This window comes from Panthera leo, chromosome A2, assembly GCF_018350215.1.
Source record: "Panthera leo isolate Ple1 chromosome A2, P.leo_Ple1_pat1.1, whole genome shotgun sequence".
Lineage (NCBI taxonomy): Eukaryota > Metazoa > Chordata > Mammalia > Carnivora > Felidae > Panthera > Panthera leo.
In genome coordinates, this window is record NC_056680.1 from 84,953,561 (window position 1) to 84,970,935 (window position 17,375).

Sequence of the window (17,375 nt, forward strand, 5' to 3'; positions counted from 1 at the left end):
AGAATGCCCAGGAAATAGTATCTTTCACCAGAGAAAAATGACATTATTATTATCCATTGTCCTACCACCTAAAATAACATGGATCTTGTTCATCTTCCTTTTATTGTCAGTTCTGCTGACCTCCCTCTGTTACAAAGGGAACTTCCCAAAGCTATAACTGCTTTGTGTACCATGTCTGATGTTTCATGGGTGGTATGTTTTCACCCTTTAAGAAAATGGAAAACAGTGAATTCAAAATATCTACAAAGTTAGCTTCATCTTGTATCTAGGGAATCCCTATCTCTCGTTCCATGGAAATTTGGAAGAAAAGTCGTAAAAGAAATATTTTAAAATATGAGTTTTTAAAAGTATTAGAATTTCATAAATGTTTTACAAATATCGCTAATATATGACTGAATAAAATTTTGCCAGTTCAGCAAGAAAAAACTGAAAAATAATTTTTGGACAATATACCTTTGAAATTCCTAGTGTTTGGATTAGAATGATATATCATATAAGGAAAGAAAAATACAATCAAATAAGATGGTGTGGACTGACAGCTTTTTGGAAGTCTCTTTGCTTTCCCTGTTTCTTGATACCAGCACATATCTGACCATATGTACATATACATGTACATATATATACATATATATGCAAATTGTGCAATAGACACATACACATATATATATGTACACATATATATGTGTACACACACACACACACACATATATATATATATATGTGTGTGTGTGTGTGTGTGTGTATGTGTCTATTGCACAATTTGGATAGGCATTTCTCGACTTGCTGTCCTATACTCTGTGGACTAAGTTTTCAAGTAAATTTAAGAGCATTTACTCAAGATTAAACAGTGTCCTATGAAACTTTTAGAGCATGATTAGGATCTCTGGCCTTAATTGACATTATTCAAGAGAAACACATGAGAGATATGGTGATACCGGATTGGGAGCATTCAAATAATCATTTTAAAATTTGTACGGGATGGTTTTGTGAAAATTCACAGCCTATCCTATTAGTCCTTGTGATCTCATTTCTTGACAAATACATGATTTTTTAGCTAATCATGTCAAATACAATAATAAACATGATAATCTGGTATTATCAGACAGAATACAAAATTTAAATGAATATTCTCCAGGGCATTAGAAAGATGCCAAAGTTGTAAAATGAAATAAGACAAAATTTAGATACCTTGATAAAAATCTTTCATTCAGCAGATTTAACTCTCCTTTAAAAATATAACTAAATTCAGAGTTTAGACAAGCTAGTTTATTTCCTTTCCTATTACATTTTTCCCCTTTACTTAAATAAAGTTTTATTAGGCTAAAAGAGTTCCAGGTTAAGAAATGTATTCTGATTTTTTTCTTCAATATGTACTGTAAGGCATAGTTTGATGGAAGTCTCTTTATAAGTCTTTGGGGATACATGGAAATTTTCCTCTGAAATAATCTTTAAAAATTCAAAGAAGGCGAACTACAAGCCAATCACCCAGCAAGTCTTATAATTAACCTACTTAAATACATTTTAAAGACCGAAATATTTTTAAGCTTCAATTACACAATTATCTAAGACTAGTAAAAAGTATTTTAGGAAAGTAGATCTAAAAATATCTTTCATAAATAAGTGTCCCTAAATTTGAAGGAAAGAAATAATACTAATACACATATTACCCTCTTCCTTTTAAGAATTATAAACTACACAATGACTAGGATGATAAATATGTTTAAACACCTAGATTAGGCATTACTTAACTTTGTGGGTCATGACCACACCTTAAATGCCAACCAGTAGAAATCATCTGCAGATTATTTCTAGAGAATGAGCTGGTCACTTCTGTCTTGCACCTTTCCTTAAATTTTCTACTGGTCTTTAGACATTTATAGTTTCCTCTTAAGGACAAACTATATAGGTAAGCACTCAAAATATTTAGAGGCTACATTAGATATACCACGATTTGAACTCTAGTGCATGCACATGTGCACCCAGGTAGGATTATATGGGTACATGATTTCATAAAAAGTATGTGTACCAGTATTACAAGATACACAGTGAGGAGGAATGAATGAAATATAGTGTATTGCGTATGAAAGGTAATATAATTTAATATAGAGCTACAGTTTAAGGGCACTGGTATAAATTGTCTTTGTGAGGTTAAAATAATGTTTAACTCATGGTTTATTCATTATTAAGAAATTAATCTTGGAAAGCAGCGTAGAGAGAGTAATTGAACTTTTCCATTAAATCTTTTATCATCCAGCAATTATACCTTTGCAGTTTTTAATCCATTCAAGTATCTTCAGGAGATATGTTACTACACTTGCATGTACCTTAATTCACTTCAACATTTACAAAATAACACTGACAAACGAAACGACAGAAAACACCCATAAATATTAATGAGTATCTTAACAAACATGACACTCAAGTAGTTGTCTCAGGACTGTTTTCAGTGACATTTTAATTCCATGTTCTCCGAAATCTTCATGTAAAAGGGAATTGTACTGATGCAAGCTTCAAACACAGTTACATCAGCTATGACTGTGGTATCTTATATGTTAATATAATTTTGTGTATCCATTTTGCATAATATGCTACTCGGACAAAAATGCCAGGACGATTTGGAATGGCACATCCACGACCAGGAACAATGACACCAAGAACCATTCTCATTTTATGTTGTTCACAAACAAGTGGGCCACCATAATCTCCCTAGGAAGAAGACGTGCAACAATAACAACAAAAAAGTATTATTTTACAAACAAAAATTAGTAATTCATTAATATTTTCTATATAGATTGATATCTCAAATATACACATCTACACAAAAAGAATAACTGCAGCTATGAAGACGGAAATAGATGTTTTAAAACCTTTGGTTGTATTTCTACAGAATTAGTCACGTAAAACTGAGAGAAGTACAAAAGTTCTCTATCGTGTTCTATCGTGTGTAGTATCCATTTAAGAATGACTTGTCTTATACAAAATATTCACTCATCTTTCTTTATGTTTATTTATTTTAAGAGAGAGAGCAAGCAGGGGAGGGGCAGAGAGAGAGAGGGTGAGAGAGGGAGAATCCCAAGGTTGCTCCGTGCTGATAGCACAGTAGGTGAGAGGCCAAAACCAAGGGTTGGATGCTAACGGACTGAGCCCCTAAGGTGCCCCTTCACTCATCTTCTAAAGTGGGTTTTGTCTTTGTTGAATGCGGACTAGTTAACACAAAGCCACTGATAGCTACTTAGAAGGTAGACTTTATATTTACTTTTCTTTTCTTCTGATGTTCAGAATATGTTTAACATAGAAAATTTAGAAAATGTAGAAAAATACAAGTACTTTTGTACCACACCTGTAATCATACAGATTATGATTAATGCATATGATTAAATTGCATTAAATCTTCTTTTATTTCTAAAGCTTTTTGTTTTTCTTCCTTCTGTCTTGTCCCCAGAATTATTTTAACAAGTTAAATATAAATTGTAATTGATAAAATAATTTTATTTACTGTTCAGAAATTACTTTTCTTGGCATAAAGAAAGAATACTCCTGTATTTCCTGTTGGTGTTGGTAATTAAATTTATATATATATTTTTTATATTTCATACTCCCCTTCGTGGAAGGTAGCCTGTGATTTCATGACCTTTCTCTCTTTCTTTTCTTCTTTTTGTGCAAATGCCTATTATATTAAAGCATAGGTGCTTACCCTGTTTTATCATCAGATGATAGAAGAAAGATGAATAGATTGATAGACTGATTTTTGTGTTATGTTTTTATAAAAATGTATATATTTATGCTTGTTATTATGTATAATCATTACAAATGTGCTGCATCATTTACATGTACCATGTAGCCTCCTAAGACTGCAGTGACTGGCTTTTGGCACCTCTTGTGTGAAGAAGAGTGTTTAGGACTATCTAAAATTTCCCATAACAGTGATGTGCTGAGATAAAACTAGACTACTACAAATTTAGTTTTGAAAATACAGGTGTAAGAGAGCTATCAGCATTATATGATGGGGGAAATCAAGGTAGGGGTGAAGCTGGTGATAAAACAGCAAGGGAAATATGTTAGTCTAAGAGATTTCATATAAGCTATGCCACATGACTTAATAAATCTGAAGTTTTACCATTGATTACTGATACAAACTCTTCAAAGCAATTCACTTTGGAAGACTTTCACTAAATGTGATTCCATTGCTATTATACAAACATTTGGGAGATTTTCTTCAACTGTTTAGATTTCAGTGGCTTCAGGGATTATATTACCTCGTTTTAAATATAAATCATATTAAAAAAAACATTCTAGAGGATAAATACATTTTTGAGACATGGCAGAATCAATTTAAAATTGTCTTGTCAATATGGATAAAAAATAGGGGCACCTGGTTGGCTCAGTTGATTAAGTGTCCGACTTTGGCCCAGGTCATGATACTGTGCTTTGTAGATTCGAGCCCTGCATCGAGCTCTGTACTGACAGCTTGGAGCCTGGAGCCTGCTTCAGATTCTGTGTCTCTCTCTCTCCGCCCCTCCCCTGCTTGCACTCTCTCTGTCTACCAAAAATAAGTAAACATTTAAAAAATTGTTTAAAATATGGATAAAATACATATATGATAGTGTAATGAATAATTCAATTCAGTGATAAAGTTAGGAATCTTAGAATATATAGATGATAAATCAGACTGCAGGCTGTTCCTGATAAGCAGTTGCGAAACATTTTGAGTAATGGCAGTAGGGCGGGAGAAGTGCATAGCTTCTTAAATGGTCGTGAAGATTGGATTGAGCTCAAAACTTTGTGTTTACTTAGTGTAAGTAAGTAAGTAAACAAACAAACAAATAAATAAATAAGTAAATAAATCTTTCACCTAGTAGGATTTCGATTATAATAATGGACACAGTAATACTGATTTACTGGAAAAACACCAAATTTGAAAGTGGTTATAAACACATAATCTATTTCTGACAATATCATTTTAAAGCAGTTTTTAAAACTCTTCAACTTAGTAAATATTTTCTTTTCAGGAAGATAATATTAAAGCAATATATATAACACATGTATGTCAATACATATTTATGCTCCATATTTAGAGTATTTTCCTACATGTGAAAAGATATTTCATTATTGATTGAACTTATCCCATGCCTTACCGCATATAGTATTCCACAACTCCATAGTTCCTAGGCTTGGAGACTATGTCTCTTATATTCAAAATACATCTAAACATGCCAGTCAAAGGACACAGGGTGGTGGGACACCTGGGTGGCTTAGGGGGTTAAGCTCCTGACTCTTGGTTTTGGCTCCGGTCATGACATCACAGTTTGGTGATATCTGTGTTCATGATCTGTGCTATGTACACTGCTGTGTGGCGTATTCCTGGGATTCTCTCTCTCCCTCTCTCTATGCCCCTCCCCAATTTGCACTGTCTTGATCTCTCTCAAAATACGTAAATAAAATTTAAAAATATTAAAAAACAAGACATAATGGATAAAAAAGCAAGACCCATGTATATGCTGCCTACAAGAGACTCATTCAGACCTAAAGACCTATGTAGATTGGAAGTGTAGGGATAGAAAAGCATTTATCATGCAAATAGAAGTAAAAAAAAATCTGGGTTAGCAATATTTATATCAGACAAAATAGACTTTGAAACAAAGACTGTAACAAGAGACAAAGAAGGACACTATATAATCATAAAGAGAACAATTCAACAAGAAGATACACAATTGTAAATATGTATGCACCCAACATGGAGGCCCTCTAATGCATAAAGCAACTAATAACAAACAGGAAGGAAATAATTGATAGTAATGCAATGATAGTAGGGAACTTTAAGACCCCACTTACATCAATGGGTAGATCATCCAAACAGAAAATCAACAATGAAAGAGTGGCTTTGTATGACACATTGGCCAGAAGGATTTAACAGATACATTCAGAACATTCCATCCTAAAACAGCAGAATACACATTCTTTTCACTTGCACTGCACATTGTCCAAAATAGATCACATATAAGGCAACAAGTATCAACAAATTCAAAGAGATTGAAGTTGTATCATGCATCTTTCCAACCACAATGTTATAAAACTAGAAATCAACCACAAGAAAAAATCTGAAAAGATCACAAAGACATGTAGGTTAAATAACGTGCTACTAAAAGAATGAATGTATCAACTAAGAAATCAAAGAGTAAATAAAAAAAATACATGTAGACAAATAAAAATGAAAACACAACAATCCAAAGTCTTTGGAAGGCAGCAAAAACTGTTCTAGAAGGTAAATTTATCACAATACAAGCCTACCTCAAGAAAAAAGAAAAATCTCAAATAAGCAACCTACCCATAAACCTAAAAAAAGAGCTAGAAAAAGAAAAACAAACAAAACCCAAACCCAGCAAAAGGAAGGAAATATTAAAGATTAGAGCAGAAATAAACAAAATAGAAACTAAAAAAAAAAAAATAGAACAGGTCAATGAAACTAGGATCTGGTTTTTTTTAAAAGATCAACAAAATTAATAAACCTTTAGACTCATCGCAGAGAAAGAGCTTAAATAAAATCAGAAATCAAAGAGGAGAAATAGAAACAGACACTACAGAAACACAAAGGATTATAAGAGAATGTTATGAAAAATTACATGCCAACAAATTGGACAACCTAGAATAAATTCCTAGTAGTGCATAACCTCCCAAAACTGAATCAGGAAGAAATAGAAAATTTGAACATAATAACTACAAGCAGTGAAATTAAATCAGTAATTAAAAAAAACACTCCCAACAAACAAAAGTCCAGGACCAGACATCTTCACAGGTGAATTCTACATAAACATTTAAAGAAGAGTTAATACCTATTCTCAAACCATTCCAAAAAAATAGAAGAGGAAAGGAAGCTTCCAAATTCATCCTATGAAGATAGCATTACCCTGATAGCAAAAGCAGATGAAGACACTGCAAAAAAGAGAACTACAGGCCTATATCTCTGATGAACATAGATGCAGAAGTCCTCAACAAAATATTAGCAAACCAAATACAACAATTAATGATTTAAAAAACCATTCACCATGACCAAGTGAGATTCATTCCTGGGATACAAGGTGGTTCGATATTTGCAAATCAAACAATGTAATACATGACATGAGCAGGAGAAAGGATAAAAACCATAAGATCATTTCAATAGATGCAGAAAAAGCATTTGACAAAGTACAACATCCGTTCATGATAAAAACCCTCAGCAAAGTAAGTTTAGAGGGAACATACCTCAACATAATAAAGGCCATCTATGAAAAACCCACAGCTAATTTCATCACCAATACGGAAAAATTGAGAGATTTTCCTCTATTATCAGGAAGAAGACAGGGATGTCCACTTTCACCACTGTTATTTAACATACTGTTGGAAATCCTAGTCACAGAAATCAGACAACAAAAAGAAATAAAAGGCCTCCAAATTGTCAAGGAAGAAGTCAAACTTTCACTATTTGCAGATGACATGATACGCTATATAGAAAACCCTAAAGACTCCACCAAAAACCTACTAGAATTGATAAATAAATTCAGTAAGGCCACAGAATACAAAATCAATGTATAGAAATCTGTTGCATTTCCATACACTAATAATGAAGTAGCAGGAAAAAAGAAATTGAGAAAACAATCCCATTTACAATTGCACAAAAAGTAATGAAATAAAGTATACTTTGTTAAGTATAAACTTAACAAAGGTGGTGAAAGTCCTTTTCTTTGTAAACTATAGCACTGATGAAAGAAATTATCAAGGACACAAAGAAATGGAAGGATATTCCATGTTTATAGAGTGGGAGAGCAAATATTGTTAAAATGTCCATACTATACAGAGAAATCTACAGATTTAATGCAATCCCTATCAATACACCAACAGCATTTTTCACAGAAGTAGAAAAAACAATCTAGAAAAGACCATGAATAACCAATGTAATCTTGAAATAGAAGAACAAAACTGGAGGTATCACAATCCTAGACTTCAAGATATACTACAAAGCTGTTGTAATCAAAATAGTATGGTACTGACAAAAGATAGACTCATAGATCAATGTAACAGAACAGAGATCCCAGAAATAAACCCAACATTATATGGTCAATTAATCTGCAACAGAGGAGGAAAGAATGTGCAATAGGAAAAAGACAATCTCTTCAACAGATGGGTTGGGAGAACTGGACAGCTACATGCAAAAGAATAAAACTGGAACACTTTCTTTCACCATACACAAAAATAAATCCATAATGGATTAAGAAATAAATGTGAGACCTGAAACCACAAAAATCCTAGAAGAGACCACAAGAAGTAATTTCTCTAAAATCATCCATAGCAACATTTTTCTAGATATGTGTATCCTGTGGCAAGGGAAATATAAGCAAAAATAAATTACCGGGATTACATCAATCATCAAAATAAAAAGCTTCTGCACAGCAAAGGAAGCAGTCAACAAAACTAACAGGCTACCTAATGAATGGGAGAAGATATTTGCAAATGACTTATCTGATGAAGTTAGTATCCAAAATATAGAAAGAATTTATACAAAATCAACACCCCAAAACCGAGTAATCCAATTGAAAAATGGGCAGAAGATGTGAACAGACATTTCTCCAGAATATACAGATGGCCAACAGATACATGAAAAGATGCTTAACTTCACTCATCAATAGGGAAATGAAATGCAAATCAAACCATAATGAGACATCACCTGCCAGAATGGCTAAAATCAAAAACAATAGAAATAACAAGTGTTGGCCAGGATGTGGAAAAACAAGGAACCCTCTAGCACTGTTGGTGGTGAATGCAAACTAGTGCAGCCACAGTGGAAGACAGTATGGGGGTTCCTCAAAAAATTAAAAATAGCACTACTGTATGATCCAGTAATTCTACTACTGGATATTTACCCAAGAAATATTGAAACACTAACTAAAAAAGGTATGTGTAGCCCTACATTTATTGCATCATTATTTATAATAGCTGAATTATGGAAGTGGTATTAAGGGACCATAAACAGATGAATGGATAAAGATGTGATATATATATATCTATATATACACATATACATATATACATATATACACACATATACATATATATGTATATATACATATATATACACATATATACACACGTGCATACAAACACACAGGAATATTACTCAGTCATAAAAAAAGAATGAAATATTGCCATTTGCAGCAACATGGATGAATCTAGACAGTATAATGCTAAGTGAAATAAGTTAGTAAGAGAAAGATAAATACCATGTGATTTCACTCGTGTGGGATTTAAGAAACAAAACAAAGAAAAACAGGCAAACCAAAAACAAAACGTTAACTACAGAGAACACACTGTGGTTATCAGAGGGGAGGTGGGTGGGGGAGTGGGTGGAATTGGTGTAAAGAATTAAATACCCTTATGATGAGCACTGAGTAATGTATAGAATTGTTGAATCACTATATTGTACGCCCAAAACTAATGAACACTGCATGTTAACCACCCTGGAATTAAATATTTTAATAAAAATATAAAAAAATATTCTCAGTTTCAGAAATAATTTTAAAAGTACAAAATGTGCATAAAAATAAATTAAAAACAAAATGTAAAAAAAAATACATGTAAAATAATGGTTTAACAGCTTGTCTATGTAAAATAGGGATAGGAAAACTGCCAAGTTGAAAGAACAGTTGCCTAACAAATGAAAATGTCCAAGCTCTTGAAACCACAAACTTTGACCTTTTGGTTTTTTAAAATAGAATTTGTTTACACACACACACACACACACACACACACACACACGCACACACACACACACGCACGCACACGCGTGCGCGCACACTGGCTTAACCAAAAACATTTAAAAATTTAAAACCAGGCCTGTATCTGCTAACAAAATTACTAATGGGGTTCATTTAGGGAGGATTTGGGAAGATCAGATAATGTTAGAAAAACATTAGAAAAATGCAAACTATTGTATCAAACTGTGTATTGAATACTTTTAATTTGAACAGCTGTCCATTAGAGTTCTGGCTGCATTATTTTATTGTATTTGTTTTTTGTTTTGAGAGACAAATGTCATCATAGCTTGCTGATAATGAAACATGGATTTTCTTACTGTTTAAAGTAAGTGTAGAAGAATAATGAAAGGTTATTTTTCCCAATTTCTGTCTCTTAGAACAAACTGGTATACAGGGGTTTTTATTTGAGAAAAATGGACCAAGATACCAAAGAGACAAAAAAGAAACAAAAAACAAACATGAGAAACTATGACATTTATTACATACTGTTTACTTAAAAAAACAAAAACAAAAACAAAAACAAACACACAAAAAAAACCTTTTACCTCACATGGTCCTGACACAATATTTTCGGCACCTGCACATATTTCAGACTCATTCAGAGTCACCTTCCCTTGATGGTATTGGCTGCATTTCTCATTCCCCATAATATAGAGATGTGCTACTCGTAATAGGCCATCAGAGTTGATTGCTAGAATGGTGTAAAAAATGCACAGTTAATGAGCACAAGGTAAGGTGAGAAAAAGGAAACAAATAGAATTGTTTTACATAAAAACATATGATATTGCCTTATCTTTTAAAAATAGCTTACATCCAGTATAACCCCAGCCATAAACACTGCAAGTGGTTTTTTCAGGAATGGTGCATCCATAATTAGGTAAATCAATTGTACTAACAAAATCATCCAGGACAGCAGGCCTGAAGATGGAAAATACAATGATAAATACCCTTGATTGAATCAACACAAAATTAACACATTGAAATTTGGTGTTAATTTTTAATATGAGATTAAGAGAGAATAAACAGTCTTGTTTCTTAAAAAAGAAAAAGGGAGTGTCTAATCCAATGTAGGTAGTAGAGGTGGGGGTAGGTAGCAGAGAAATGAGTCATTTACTTGCTAAGTGGTCGCTGTATTTTTTAAACATTATTTTACCTATTAAAGTTACCAAATGATTACTCCCTAAGCTTTGGTTTTAGAGCAGGTTATTCAGACTTGGTCAAACTTCATTTATTCATTTTGAGAATTTTTAAGATGTCTTTGTCTCTTTGTACACACACACACACACACACACACACACACAAACACATATGACATGTGACATATGCTTTTATAGTAAATTTACGTGAAAGAGAAAGAATAGCCACATGGCTAAAGAAAAAGCTTCAATAATTCCAGTGTGGGTTAAAAATACAAAACCTTCTCAAGCAACTAACCTAGCAAGCTTCAGTAATACCAGATCTGACCCTTCAGGCCCATATACCAGCTGGGACACATTTAGAACCTGTTTGCGTTTCTCATCTCCTCTTCCGTGGACATCATGAATCCCAAGCCAAGCTTCATAATCTTTCAAGTCTTTGTTTCTAAGTAAAAAAAATTAAAATGTAAAATACAATTTTAAATTGGGTAGTATTATTCAGACATATGATCATTTTAGCTTATAAATAGGGCGGATACATAACCTAAATTTAAAATTTGAATCAAAGTATAATAAAGAGCAACACATTTGTTATGAGAGATTCTGAGTGTTGCAAGCACACATAAGGAGAAAGAGCCTTCAAACTGCTCAAATTCTAAATGGCTATTTAAGAAAAAAACTCTTTTAGTCACACGTGAAAAATTCTCAGGTGAAGCACATCACATGAAGTATAATTTTCTGAAGATTTTCCTTCTTAGCTTTGTATATGTTTGGTTTATTAATGGGGATTGAGAATTTATACCAACAAAATCAAAGTGAATTTGATGAGAATCAGGAAGTAAGTTTACAAATGCTACCTCCTTAACTTTTCCTTAGGCTAATTCTCATTAAAAATTAATCCCAGGATGCTTCTGAGCCTGGATCTGCATAAGAAAGGAGAAGTGAGAATTGAGAGAAATTTGCTGATAACTAAGAAAAGGATTTCTATCTGGAAATATAGAGTGCAAGTAGGAGGTGGGGGGAAAGATTATTTACATAATTCTAGCAAAATTCTCTCCCAAATGAGAGTCATGCCAATTGTAGAAAGAAGTGAACAGAAGTAGTACCCAGTACATAAATATCAATTAAGTCAAAGTAAGTTTTGCAAGCTAAATCTAAAAACAGAAAGTACATAATTTGTTCAACACTTGTTGGTGAATCTGTTAAATGAATACACATTTTAAGCCTAAAAGCTAAATGGAAACCCTACATATTTTTGAAGGCTCAAAACAAATATTGGTTTCAGAAACACTTTACCGAGAAGGGAAACATTGTCTTGCGGTAAGAATCCAGCTTTCCTTTATCAATGATCCTCCACAGATATGTTTATTTCTATGAGAAAGAGGAAAGAGAAACAAGTAACATCTGCGCAGAAAGGGTGCCTGCCAATTAATGCAAAACCTATGGCTCCATTGTTAAAAATAAATGCATTTGAGAGGAAAATATAGAAATTAGCTCAGCAAGAATAAAATGAATAACTCTTTTACTGGAAGGATGATATTTGACGATTGAAGCATTAGCATTTTTTTCCTCATGTGATAACAAATACGAAATCATCTTTATTTTTGAGTAATGAGCCCTATCATTACACACTGAGATCCATTCCCACCACACATATTCACATGTGTGTGTATCTATCCTTGTGAGAGCAAGTATGTACTACAAATATAGAATATTTAGCATGAACAAAAATCACAAAAGAACGACAAAAACAATGTAGACCTATTTAAATTCAATGTCTGATTATAAAAATGCAACCCTGAGTTTTTACTTAAACCCTAAAAACTATCTGATGGCGGCAATATATATTTGGACATTATTTCCCTTCTTTCATTACCATTATTTATTTGTGAAATGTTAACTTTGAATATAGTGGAGTTTGAGTAAATTTGTTGAGCTTAAAGCAAGCAGTATAAATTTCACTTATAAAATTAAAACAATTTTATAAGACAAATCATCTAAGAAACTATTAAATATTTGTAGGGAATAAAAAATACTAGCACATTTACTTGATGATATCCTAAATCTGTAAATGCATTATTTTTTGGCAGAGAAATGGAAAAAAACACAACTTTCCCAATTTACATTTCCAAAGAGTACAGATGTTCAATGCTTCAGAGGGTAATAGAAGAAGTTTCCCAGACTAAGACCACAATTATTTATGGCCAGTACCACAGAGGAGGCTAAGAGTGTATATCGAGTTTTAATTTCTATTCCTCTCAGTATGTGTTTTGGAAGAATAACTAAACAGCTGTTTTTACTGAGGACTTGGATTTAAAAGAAAAAATATATTTTTTTTTCTAAAAGTTTATAGTACTCTGATCTGATGGAAAAGAGTTTCACCTGCTCCTCTAAGGATGGAGACTTCCAGAGGACTATTCTTATACATCCTCCCATGGTCAGTAATAAATTTAGAAGTATATGCCTCTTTTTTTTTCTGGAGTTATGAGATTTGCAAAGAATCAGTAATTAATTCATATATGTGGAATATTAGAACAAATTTATCATAAAGAAAATGAAACACTCTCTCCCCAAAATTGACAGTCTTCATTAAATCTTTATATTTCATAGTCAGCTCTAATATTCTGGTGAGTTTCACAATTCTGTTTCAGTACTACACGCCTAGGACAGCTACACCACAATTATTGACATAAATATTTGTCAAATTTGGTGGCTTACTCTCTGCAAAAGGGCATATTAAAAGAAAACTTCAGGCCATCTTCTACCCAGTATCTAGAGTCTGATTTATATTTATATCAAATTTATGAATGCCATGCTTGCTAGGAATTAGTTTATTCATAAAAGAACTTCAGTTTCAAGTTGTCTTTATTCTACTTCAATATCCCTGATTTAATTGTAGCAAAAGATGTACTTTCTACCTCTACTAGAAACTTAGAGGTAAAGGAACATAGAGAGTCTTCAAAAAGAGGAGATATTTGAGTTGGTATTTGAAGAATGAGAAGTATTTTCCAGACATAAAATAGAGGAAGAAAGATACAACATGTAGTGAGAACAATAACCTAAAGGCTTGGAGGGAGAAACATGGAATGTCTTGAAAACAAGGGGAAATGGGGCTAAAATGAGTGTATTTTGGGATAGACTATATAATGAGGTTCCAAGAGAGATAAAAACAAAGGTACTTTAACATTCAGACTACCATATGGTGTAATATATGTAATGTATAGGAAGTTGTAAGATCAGATTTCAACTAACTTCTATTTTCAATATTTAATTCTTCCAAAGTAACTAGTGATTTTAATTTTTATAGGAGTATATTGTCCAAAATGATTTTACTGAAAACATATCATGAGATATGAGAAATAGACATGTCAAGAATTTTTCATCCATGCTGAATAGTATAATAGCTAGGCTATCCAACATCAATATAGTTGGTTAATCTTTTTCTCAATGATAGACTATTCTATAACTTAAAATTATTATTTTCATTAGAATGCAAATGAAAAAATTTAGAAATTAAAAACAAATATAAAGTTTCTGATATGATTACACATAAACATGTTAGAAAATAAAGTCATAATATCCTAGATTAGGGAATTAATTGCATGTGTTTTATAACTGCTTCAGTGATATCAAGGTATAAGTAGGTTCTCTGTGTAGTTGTGTTTTCTTAAAAATTAATGAAGTGTAGGGGCGCCTGGGTGGCTCGGTCGGTTGGGCGTCCGACTTCGGCTCAGGTCATGATCTCACGGTCCGTGGGTTCGAGCCCCGCGTCAGGCTCTATGCTGACCGCTCAGAGCCTGGAGCCTGTTTCAGATTCTGTGTCTCCCTCTCTCTCTGCCCCTCCCCTGTTCATGCTCTGTCCCTCTCTGTCTCAAAAATAAATAAACGTTAAAAAAAATTTAAAAAAAAATTAATGAAGTGTCACTTGTCATCAGAGACAATGTCAACACATAGGGAACCTCCATGAACATTTAAAAAGGCACTGTCTCTGAAGGCACAAATTGTAAAATCCGGAGCTATTTGGCAAGCAGAATCTGGTCAGTCTCCTCTTGTGCTCCCCTCATATGGGTGCCTATATGGATGGTACAACCATCCTGTTGGAAATATGACTTTGCAAATAATTCAAATACATGTGATTTGTGTCTATTAATAATTACCTGTATTTCAAACTAACCATCCATCCTACATTTGTCCGTGTTGGGATTCCATTTACAACTCGCAGTTGTTTTGTTTTGGCACAAGATATTACGGGATCTAAAAAGAGGACCAAAGACAACATTTTGACAAAACATCTTGCAATAATCAGTGCCTCTCAGTTTGCTTAAAAGCATGGTACTTAAACAAATGTAACTACTGTAAGTTTGTCAGAAGAACATTTGGAGGAAAGAAGGTAAGTATTATGACTATAGTGTCAAAACAGGCCTAAAATGTTTGCTATGTTCATCTAAGTAGACAAGTAACATAAAAAAATGAATTAACTCAAGGTAGACAGCATTGCCATAGTGAGAGTGGCCTTGCCCACCAAGCACTAAGTATAGGCTCTTCATATATAACACTAATTGTTATTTCCTTCACAAACCTCTATACAAAATGGAAGAATGTTCTTTATAGTAGCCATTTCTGAATATCAATGGAAATCAATAGCCTCAATGAAAAAAAAAACTATATTTGTTTTTTATTACTTCTTTTTTATGATAAGAATGTAGAGCCTTTTGAAACATGTTACCAGCATTGCACTTATTGAAATTGTATCCAGATGACAAAATTATTATGTCCAAATCATTAAACCCAAATGACATGATGCAGAATTCTTTGGCGTCAACTTTTTCCTGACCCTTCTCCGGATTCCTTGCCTTATCCTTTCTATTCCTGTGCATGGTCTAAAATTTCCATTTGCTTCTTCAGGCTGAGACAGAGCAGGTGGTCTCTTAAATCAAAACACTTGAGTATCTTCCTTCAGCCCAAGACATATGTGAAAATCAAAAACAAGCAGTTCTAAAAAGATTTTCATAAATTGAATATTAACCGAACCTCTCAGTTTGTATCGTCTTTTACCTAGTGGTGCATGTCAAGAGCCTTAAAAATAGAGCAGGTAGACACATTGCATAACTTTCCAACCTTCTGGTTTTATTTTTTTTTCTGACTTTAGCATCCTGATTTAATTTAAAGGATGGTGAAGGTCCATTAATGTCCATTTTGCCCAAAATTATGAGTAAGATAAATGCTCTTCTCAAAGTTAAGTATAACATCTTATATTTTCTGATAGAGAATTGAATTTTGATGTTCAGTATGTAGTTGCCTTTGTAACCCCTTTACACAAGCACATAGAGAAGAATTTAATAAAAACAAATAGCTTAACTTATTTTTATGACAGAAGTAATATAGTGATAAGATATTTTCCATGAAGAAAATAATGACATAACTTCTGACACATAGAGATTCGAATATACTATATATTACAAAAGATTACTTACGGTCTAAATTGACTATTGTAGGTGTGGTATCACCTTCACCTGTAAAATAAATATATACATATATACATAATTCATTCATACATATTTCTGGTATATAGAACCAAAAGTATATATTAAAATCCAAATATCCATGAATTGGATAATTTACTAAAATTTCAACATTTTATTTAAAGATAAAATGTGATAGTACGCTTTTAGTAATAATGTATGACTTTACTGGGTATTAATGACTTTACTGGGTACTGTGAGGAAAGCCCTATTTTATGGCTGTGGAGACACTCAGGTGTGTGGTTTGATGAGTATTGGAAGCTTAGATTACACTGTTGGCCTCACGGAGCAGCCTGATTCTACAGAAATGTCCCAGAGGTGCCCAACATGATACACAATGAATATTCCATTGAATAGCACTAATGCTTATTATTGTTTGCTTGAGCCAGTCATACGGACTGTGTTTGCTTGTTTGTTTTTGCTTTTGTTTTTTTATTGTAATTTGGACCTTTTATAGTTTTTCTGAAAATCAGTTTTATTTTATTATATGGTTGAGGATAACTGAAACACCGCATGCTTCAGAAAACTCTTTTAAGAATTCTAGAAGATAGAGGGGCACCTGGGTGGCTCAGTTGGTTAAGCGTCTGACTTCAGCTCAGGTCACGATCTCGCGGTCCGTGAGTTCGAGCCCCGCGTCGGGCTCTGGGCTGATGGCTCAGAGCCTGGAGCCTGCTTCTGATTCTGTGTCTCCCTCTCTTTCTGCCCCTCCCCCGTTCATGCTCTGTCTCTCTCTGTCTCAAAAATAAATAAACGTTAAAAAAAATTTTTTTTAAAGAATTCGAGAAGATAGAAATCAATGTCACTAATGGAAAAAGAGGGATGACAAAATATAATTGCGTTTTGTTGGAATATTTCAAATACTGATTCTTCCACATGGTAACAAAAACAAAAGTATGGGAAAAAGAACACTGGGAACTGCAAGTTAATTCTAA

General features: G+C 33.1%; 1 protein-coding gene across 3 annotated transcripts in view; it reads right to left on the reverse strand.

Moving 5' to 3' along the window:
- Positions 1-733: 733 nt before the first annotated feature.
- HGF (hepatocyte growth factor) overlaps positions 734-17,375 on the reverse strand; it is a 78,789-nt gene continuing 62,147 nt past the window's right edge. For all 3 annotated transcript variants that reach the window (XM_042916546.1, XM_042916530.1, XM_042916536.1), the window contains 7 exons: positions 16,396-16,434; positions 15,079-15,175; positions 12,218-12,292; positions 11,220-11,366; positions 10,597-10,703; positions 10,331-10,476; positions 734-2,706 (listed from right to left, as the gene is read on the reverse strand). In XM_042916546.1, the coding sequence (XP_042772480.1) occupies positions 2,530-2,706; positions 10,331-10,476; positions 10,597-10,703; positions 11,220-11,366; positions 12,218-12,292; positions 15,079-15,175; positions 16,396-16,434 (788 nt within the window). In that variant the 3' untranslated portion in view covers positions 734-2,529. The remainder of the gene's footprint in view (positions 2,707-10,330; positions 10,477-10,596; positions 10,704-11,219; positions 11,367-12,217; positions 12,293-15,078; positions 15,176-16,395; positions 16,435-17,375) is intronic.